The 9562-nt window shown below is 40.7% G+C and overlaps 1 protein-coding gene across 1 annotated transcript in view; it reads left to right on the top strand.

The window, feature by feature from the left end:
• Positions 1–8462, top strand: part of LOC118496120 (calcium-transporting ATPase type 2C member 1-like) — a 64965-nt gene extending 56503 nt beyond the window's left edge. Inside the window, exons 9-13 of the mRNA XM_036006418.1 lie at positions 1733–1801; positions 4672–4747; positions 4840–4906; positions 6264–6388; positions 8359–8462. Coding sequence (XP_035862311.1) covers positions 1733–1801; positions 4672–4747; positions 4840–4906; positions 6264–6388; positions 8359–8462 — 441 coding nt within the window. The remainder of the gene's footprint in view (positions 1–1732; positions 1802–4671; positions 4748–4839; positions 4907–6263; positions 6389–8358) is intronic.
• Positions 8463–9562: the final 1100 nt, after the last annotated feature.

Genomic DNA, 9562 nt, shown 5'->3' with positions numbered 1-9562 from the left:
ATTTTTGTTATGTTTGTTAAGACAGAAACCCAAAGATTCAGCTTTGTTTCTTTGTTTTATATTTTTTTAAATCCACCAATGTTCCTTGTTTGGTTTTATTCTGTTATAAACAACAGACACATACTGCAACACACCAAATTTAGTCCAGCACGAGACCTGGAGATATAGAAATATATAAAATATATAAAATGAGGCTGCAACTATAGCAATTATTTTCATTCTTGATTAGTTTCTGGATGAATAGATCAGTTGTTTGGTCTCAAAAATGTCAGAAAATGGTGAAAAATGTGGATCAGTGTTTCCCAAAAAGCCCAAGATGACGTCCTCAAATGTCTTGTTTTGTCCACAACTCAAATATATTCAGTTTCCTGTCCCAGAGGAGAGAAGAAACTAGAACAATATTCACATTTAACAAGCTGACATCACACAAGTTTTTCATAATAATGACTCAAACCGATGAGTCGATTATCAAAATAGTTGGCGGTTAATTTAATAGTTGACAACTAATTAATCTTTGCAGCTCTAATATGAAGATAACGAGTATCCGGACAAATTGGGATCCAACATGCTAGTCTATATAAACAAAGTTCCACTTCCGGGATTGCTCCGGTGCCGCCGTCCGTCCCCTTCCTCTGTCTCTGTGTTGGCGTTCTAACCTCCGGCTGATTTGTGAGGACTGTGGTTAACTGCTCCTCAGATCTCTGCAGGGTAAATCCAGACAGCTAGCTAGACTATCTGTCCAATCTGAGTTTTCTGTTACACGACTAAAACTACTTTTGAACGTACACACGTTCCACCAAAACAAGTTCCTTCCTGAGACTATTTAGCAGAGGCACCGTGGCTCCGTCCAACGCTTAGCAACCGCCCAAGACGATTGTGATTGGTTTAAAGAAATGCCAGTAAACCAGAGCAGGTTTTTCTCCCATCCAGGAATGCTGTGTGGACTAGTCAGACCCTCCTCCGCAGCGCTGTGGAGGAAGGTCTGGCAATGCGAGACTACCAACAAGCTGACTGGTCTGCACCCTTATCGATTATCAAAATAGTTGGCGATTCATCCCTCCTGTTGTCCTCGGGTCAAATTTCAAAAAGTTTATATATCAGAAATTTGGGTTTCTTTCAACCAAATTGTCAAAAGAAAAAACGTGGATGGTTCCTTACAAAGCTCCTCACAAGTAAAGTAAATGATCACTTCACTACTTTCATTGAATTTGGGTGTTTTAGTCAATTTTATAGCATTTGAAAAAAAATTGATAAAAGAAAGTTGACAAAAATGACGGAAAAAGCTTCAAAAACCTTCGGGGGAAAAAACACGACAAAAACGTCCAAAAATTGCAGACGAAAAATGACAAAAACATCGGGGAAAGGGGAAGAAAAAAAACGCGCAAAACCAAAATAACAAAAACGACGAAAAAAGTGACAAAAACAACGAAAAGGTCGACAGAAACATCGCAAAAAGTGACAAAAAAATTGGAAAAAAAGTGACTAAAACGTCAAAACATTTCCAAAACATCGGGAAAAGAGACAAAAGTGTCAAAAAAGACGACCAAAACATTGAAAAAAGTTACAATTTTTTACACAGTAAAGCAAAGTTGCACATTCGACGGGAAGACAACACGGGGGTTAAATATTAACAACTAATCGATTCATCTTGCGGCTCTGATATAAAATGAGATAAGAGAAAAGGAGGTGATGTGCACGTACACATGTGATCTGTGTGTTTGTTGTTCCTCAGGGCATCGTCATCGGGACCGGAGAGAACTCCGAGTTTGGGGAGGTGTTCAAGATGATGCAGGCGGAAGAGGTACGTGACGTTATCCTGATTATTATCTGAATGTTTAATGTTATTATCCACCCACAGTTCAGCTGTTGCAGCAACATACAGTATGGGTTATTATTGTCTTTCCAGTTGATTTGCAGAAGACAATCATTTGCTGCTGAGCTTCACAAAATCCCAACACTCACTCACTGTGTTTACGTGCACTTAAGAACTGTATTAGTTTGTTTTCTGCCGTAATCTGGTTCCTTAAACCTCAGGTAAACCAAAAATTACCCATCTGACGCAATCAGGGAAACCAGGGAGAGAAACCTGATTTTCTCACGCAGATTAGTTGTCCGTGTTTAACCAGGTTCCTAATCAGCTTTTTACAAACGTGCATGGAAAAGACTTCAAATGACTAGCAAGGCAAGGCAGCTTTATTTCTACAGCTCATTTCAGCAGCAGGGCAATTCAAAGATCTTGGAAAATCTGATTGACTGGTAACTTTGAAAATCTACTAGCCGCGTTTGGCTGGTGATGATAGACGTTAATTTTAAAGCCCTGGTTGTGACGCTCTGATTTGTGCGTGCGTGCGTGTGTGAGTGATTATCTTCAGAGTGAGTAGTGACTCTAGAGTCATAGTGAGAGAAACAAAGTGTCTCCTCTGTTCTTTCTGACCACGGTGGGAAATCTGGAGCAGGAGAAGTTAACCCTCTCCTTGATTTCATGTTGTTTATGGAGAAGGAGAACCAGGACATGAGTCGGTGGGGGTGGGGGGTGTAACGCTACCAAGCCACGGCCGAGCGGTGTGCATCGCTGCGACGTGTAGTTAAATTCTTTGAGAGGTGACGTCAGGCTACGGCGTAGGGTCGGTCTCTCCACGTACCTACGTACATAGCAACGGCGTAGATTTAACACAGAAGTATATATCAAGCTTTAGTCTACGGGGGAAAGTCTTTTTGGGTCAGAGTTGTAAATCTGCTGTTTGGCTGCTATGTTCAATTTTCTTCAAAGCCCGGAGCACTTCCTGCGGGGCCTGGTTCAGAGGTTCAGACACAGTTGTGCTGTAAGGAAACACTGTGCTTCCACTGCAGAGTCTTTCCCTCAGGGACGCACACATTCAAGCTAAACAAAAGCGTATTGAATCACTATTACAGTAAAAACAAGTGAGCCATTGTTCCAGATTAAGGTAGTGATAGCGGGAAGACATCTGACCAGCTGCATGTTTATGTAGTTTAACAGTTAACAGGTTACTACAGTGCACACATTTCTATTTTATATTCATGATTATTGACTAGTTTAATTTTCTTTTCTCTTACTATGTTTATTTCTGACACCAGAAGGCAAATTCCTTGGATGTGAAAACTTGGCAAAAAAACCTTTTTATATTTATTTATTGTTTGCTTTGTTTAAATGTATTCTGTTATGTGTTTTGTTGTTTTCTCATGTAGTTGTTCTCTATTTTTATATGCATGTACATCTGTGATATAGCGATCCATGAAGTTAGTTTAATGTTTGACATTCGTCAGTTTTCGCGGATGTTACCTTCAATAGCTCCGTGTAAATACTTTGATTCCCCCAGTTTCAGGGTATGTTGGAGAGCTAATTTAGACAGACGCTTCACAGTTTTAGTTAACTCAAAATCACCAAAAATGACGACGCAGTTTAGAGCGCAAAGAACTGAAGTAGGTAGTTAGGGACCGTCGTAAAATTGCAACACCACTCATTTTAATCTTTAATAACTTTTTTGTTTTACAACATAGAAATCTCAAACCACTTCCATCATAGAAAGTTGCAGCTCTTAAACATTTCACACTTGTAAGTTAGTAGAAAGAAACTTTTAAAATAGAAAAAACACAGCAAATAATGGTTTGTGCACATTTCAAGATGGCACTTTTCTCATTTCTGAATATATTGAACATCAAATCACCTCTTATATGTTTCTCTCACAACTTTTAACAGCTATTTGTTTGTGGGAAAAAAACCTTTGGAAATCAATATCCCTGATCTGTTCTCTAAAGAAATGCTCGTTAAAAAGGTTATTATTTCAACACGTTTCTCATTTATGATTATATTGACATCAAACCACCTGTAATAAGTCTCAGACATCCTCTCACAACTTTGACAGCTGTAAGTTTGCGAGTTAGAAAAACCTTTATCATCTTCAGTGACCTATTGTGTAAAAAATGCACAGTTAGAAGTTATCACTTCAATAGGTTTTTCATTCATGAATTTACTGATATTGATAAGGTATTTTCCACAACTGTGAAAGTTGTGAGAGGATGTCAGTGATGTCAATATATTCATAAATGAGAAACGTGTTGAAGCTACCATCTTTATCGGTAAGTATACATCTGTATTTTTTATGTTTAATGGCTCTTCCTCTCTATAATGGAAGTGGTTTGAGATTTCTATGTTGAACAGCAAAAAAGGTATTAAAGATTGAAATAGTTGGTGTTGCAATTTTACGACGGTCCCTAAGTACTTCTATAGTGACGGGCGCGTTGGACTGACATTCAGTTTTTTGCGCTCTTAACTGCATCGTCATTTTTGGTGATTTTGAGTTAAAAATAACCGTGAAACGTCTGTCTAAATTAGCTCTCCAACATACCCTGAAACTGAGTGAAATCGAGGCTTTGACAAGGACCTATTGAAGGTAACATCGGTGAAAACCGACGAATGTCAAACATTAAACTAACTTCACCCCGGTTGATCCATGAAAGTGTAACCTCACCTAATTTAATTTAGGTATAAATATCAAGAAAAAAGTGATCACAAAAACGTTGAAAAAGTCAACAAAAATGTTGTAAAAAGTGCCCTAAACATCCAAAAAAGCGACCAAAAAGTGACTAAAACAGAAAAAAAGTGACAAAAATATTTCAAGTAAACGTATCTTTTTTGTTTGTGTATTTCAGGCTCCTAAAACGCCGCTACAGAAGAGCATGGACCTGCTGGGAAAGCAGCTCTCGCTCTATTCCTTCGGCATCATAGGTTTGTTGCTTTTCAATCATCCGACCTGTGTTAGCCTTCATCTTGAGCGTCTCCCTGTTATGCTGCTTCATGTTTTCTCTGCTGTGATTCAGCTGTCATCATGCTGGTGGGCTGGCTGCAGGGGAAGAGGATCCTGGACATGTTCACCATCGGTGTCAGGTAGCTGAATCTCACTCTGACTGACTGATGTTTGATGAATTAAGCCTCTCTGTAGAGACTGTATGCTTGTCGGTAAATGATTGAACCCCTGGCGGCAGCCGTCAGTCTGCAGTTAACTTCTGTTATCCGATTATAACTGATTATAACTGACTTTTGTCATGGCAGACATTTTGGGTATGTCCCAGGTGAGAGAGGAAATGAGGACATGAGGTTTTTAGAGGGATGAGACGTCCTTTCCTCTGAAGCGTCACGTGAATTCGTCAGCTGTACGGGCGGAGTTGGCAACTGCTTTCAGCTGCACGGCTTCCAGTGAGGCTGCTCTCTGTATCCTCGCTCATAGCTCCTCAGAGATCCCTCCTCCATCCTCACTCATAGCTCCTCAGAGATCCCTCCTCCATCCTCGCTCATAGCTCCTCAGAGATCCCTCCTCCATCCTCGCTCATAGCTCCTCAGAGATCCCTCCTCCCTCCTCGCTCACAGCTCCTCAGAGATCCATGCTCCCTCCTCGCTCATAGCTCCTCAGAGATCCCTCCTCCATCCTCGCTCATAGCGCCTCAGAGATCCATCCGCCATGCTCCCTCCTCGCTCATAGCTCCTCAGAGATCCATGCTCCCTCCTCGCTCACAGCTCCTCAGAGATCCCTCCTCCATCCTCGCTCATAGCTCCTCAGAGATCCATCCTCCATGCTTCCTCCTTGCTCATAGCTCCTCAGAGATCCATGCTCCCTCCTCGCTCATAGCTCCTCAGAGATCCCTCCTCCCTCCTCGCTCATAGCTCCTCAGAGATCCATCCTCCCTCCTCGCTCATAGCTCCTCAGAGATCCATCCTCCCTCCTCGCTCATAGCTCCTCAGAGATCCATCCTCGATCCTCGGGGCAGGAAGGAGAGCTTTGAGACGGCCTTCACGAAGGAGGGCCAGAGCGGCTTCCGGTTTGAGCGAGGAGATATCAAATAAGAGACTTGGGAAGCAGCCTGTGACTTCTCAAATGCACTTATGATAAAGTCTCCATTTCCTTTTAGGTGTGGCAGATGTAGGGATCCGTTTTATGTACGCAGCCTCGCTGGAAAGACTTACGGAGACACAAACATGAAACTAAGTCATTAATGATGGCAGTGATGATGTTGGTTTACCAGATGTATATTGCTGGGATAAAACCTGACATCTGACATATATGTCTGCATTAAATAGACTATTTTTCCATGTTTGGGTGGGTCACACCAGACATAGCTAATCAATGTCTCATACCGAACCAAACGTCCTGTACCGAAACCGTATCGAGACGAATATTGTGTACCTGAAGTGACGTGTTAAATGTCGTATTAAATATTGATGAGTGATAAGCCCTGCTCTCCTTCAGTCTGGCGGTCGCTGCCATCCCAGAGGGTTTACCCATCGTGGTGACGGTGACGCTGGCGCTCGGCGTGATGCGCATGGTGAAGAAAAGAGCCATCATCAAGAAGCTTCCCATCGTAGAAACTCTGGGTATGTTTTCTCCAACGCTCTGCATCCAGTCACATCTACGACACAACCGTTTTCAACCTATCTGTCACCGAATACAATTTTGAGCGTCAAAAACTTAATTTCCTGCATATCGGTGAATTTGTATGCAACAATTTGTGCCTTTTCTGCAACAATTTACAGTGCAAATGTCTATTATATACATGTACTAATTATTATTCTCCTGTATTGTTCACAACTTGCTCACCAGTTTTTCGAGATGTTTTTTTTAGGAATCATGTACACCTCAACAACAAATAGAATGAGACCTTGTTAAAGCTGGAAGCTGCAAAGTTTATGTAGCAATGTAGCACAAGTAGACACAGTTCTTGTTTTCCGTACGGTTATTTTTTACCTCTTTTGGGGCAGGGTTCAAGACACACTTCTGACTGGCCACTATACAAATTGTTTGTTTTGTTTTTCGAAAAGAACGTTTGAAAAAAACGTATTTTATTTTATTTTAAACCTTTATTATTAACCATTATTTTAAACCTCGTAAAAATGTTAAAAAAATCAATTTTAAAAAAAATGTCTAAAAACACCACAAAAAAAAGGGGTAAAGCATCGGAAAAATGTCGAAAGAAAAAAAAGTTTAAAAAATCGTCAAAACCGTCAAAAAAAATTGAAAAAAACTAGCGTTAAAAGCATCAAAAGTGTAATTTTTTTCGTTATGTTTACTTGCATTTTACCTGCCCTGGGCCATCGGGCAACCTTTATTGGGAACCCTGTGGGGAGTGGCTTGTTTCATATTTTTTAAGGGGGGGACAAATCTTCCTCTTCTAAATAGGGCTGAACGATTAATTGCATTTGCGATAATATCGCGATATGTTAAAACGCGATTTCCTAATCGCAAAGGCTGCGATTTGGTCACATGACTCGCGAGAGCAAATCAGTCTGCACTCCGTAGAGAAAGCATCAACTAGCACGCTAACGCTACGCCGTACCTTGAGCAGATTTCTGTCATTCAAACAACTCTGAGTTGTAGTTTAAAACTTTTACAGCCATTTTAATAAAATGAAGGGTTTTATTCGGGCTTGAGTCCATACGTGCAGTTAATGGATACAGATACGCAGAACTCAAGGCTCGGTTAGCAACGATTAGCTCTGATTAGCGGTTAGCTCCGGTTAGCGGTTAGCTCCGTTATAAAGATATGAGTGGAGGAGCTGCCACTGAGAGGGGTAACAACCAGACTGATAAATGACGTTCGGGGAGCTTTCACAGCAGCGTGGCCGCGGTGTTTCAACAGTTTTATTAGTCCAGTTAATCCCACGGCAAGAACACCAGCAACTAGCTAACGTAACGATAGCCTCTCTGAACAAGAACACCAGCAACATGCTAACGTAACGATAGCCTCTCTGAACAAGAACACCAGCAACATGCTAACGTAACGATAGCCTCTCTGAACAAGAACACCAGCAACTAGCTAACGTAACGATAGCCTCTCTGAACAAGAACACCAGCAACATGCTAACGTAACGATAGCCTCTCTGAACAAGTGCACACGGCAGCACGCAACTTCACGAGGGGGAGGGGCTGGAGGCAGCTCCTCTCTGTGCACTGTAAAAAATTGTGTGTGTGTGTGTACTATATTTTTACTTATTTAACTGTCTAGTGTGTAATTGTGTGTTCATACTATACATTATTATATTATTCTTTGTTGAATAATACAGAAGACAAAGAGCTTAAAAAAATAATCGAATCGAAATCGCAATATTTGGGGGAAAAAAATCGCAATTAGATTATTTTCAAAAATCGTTCAGCCCTACTTCTAAATATTGTGGGGTACATGTCCCCTGCATCCCCCCCCCCCCCTTTGCAAGCAGCTTAATATATTTAATGTTATGTAATGATCAAAGTATCCAAGCAGCAAATCTCCTCCAGTCAGCATCAGCTTCTTCAGACAGACAATTTAATTGAGATGTTTTTGTGGACACTAACGTTGCTTTCTCCGTCAGGCTGCTGTAACGTGATCTGCTCCGACAAGACGGGGACTCTGACCAAGAACGAGATGACCGCCACTCAGCTGTTCACGTCGGACGGACTCCACGCTGAGGTTTGACTTCATCTTCTTCATCATCAGAGGAAACATTCACGTCTAGATTTGGGCACCAGCTTTAAGTTTGAGCTCAAACGCTGAGGTTTTGGGGTGTTTCTTGATGGTTTTAAAAGTCTGAAACTAATTATTGCTACAGATCTTATTTACTTATTTTAACAAACTTTTAGAGACGAACAAAACAACAAACAAATGTAGTTTTTTATTCTAGCCGTAATCAGAGTCAGAATCAGCTTTTTTGGCCACTTTTGTGAGTTTTCTTTTTTGCATTGCTGTTTGCTACACAGAAACTGACTCTTCTTTCTCTCTCTCTCTATCTATCTCTATCTCTCTCTACTCTGTCTTTTCTCTCTCTCTCATCTCTCTTACTACTCTCTCTCTTTTTCGATCTCTCGATCTCTATCCTATATATCTCTATCTCTCTATCTCATCTCTATCTCTGTCTTTTTCTCTTCTCTCTCGTCTCTCTCTTCTTTCTCTCTCTTATCTCTTTCTCTCTTTCTTTCTTGCTTTCTCTCTCTTTCTCTCTCTTCTCTCTTTCTTTCTGTCTCTCTCTCTTTCTCTCTTCTTTCTTTCTTTCTTTCTTTCTTCTCTCTCTCTTTCTCTCTCTTCCTCTCTTCTTGTTCTTTCTCTCTTTCCTCTCTCTTCTCTTTTTCATTTTATTTCTTTCTCTCTCTCTTTCTCTACTCTATATCTTCTCTTTCTCTCTCTCTCTCTCTCGCTTTCTTCTTTTCTTTCTTTCCCTTTTTCTTCTTTCCTCTTTATTCTCTCTCTCTATTCGTCTTCTTTCTCTCTCTCTATTCTCGCTTACTCTCTATCTCTCTCTTCTTCCCCCTCTCACTCTCTCTCTCTTCGTTTCTCTCTCTTCTCTCTCTCTTTCTTTCTCTTCTCTCTATCTTTCTCTTTCTTTCTTTCTTTCTCTCTTTTATTTCTTTCTTATCTCTCTCTTCTCTCTCTCTCTTTTCTTTCTTCTCTTTTCTTTACTCTCTCATCTCTCTCTCTTCTCTCTTCTTTCTCTCTCTCTCGATCTCTCTCTCTTCTTTCTTTCTTCTTTTCTTTCTCTCCTCTTTTCTCTCTTCTTCTTATTTCTCTCTCGTCTTTCTCTC

This window comes from Sander lucioperca, chromosome 10, assembly GCF_008315115.2.
Source record: "Sander lucioperca isolate FBNREF2018 chromosome 10, SLUC_FBN_1.2, whole genome shotgun sequence".
Taxonomy (NCBI): Eukaryota; Metazoa; Chordata; class Actinopteri; order Perciformes; family Percidae; genus Sander; species Sander lucioperca.
This window is presented reverse-complemented; position numbering and strand designations above follow the sequence as displayed.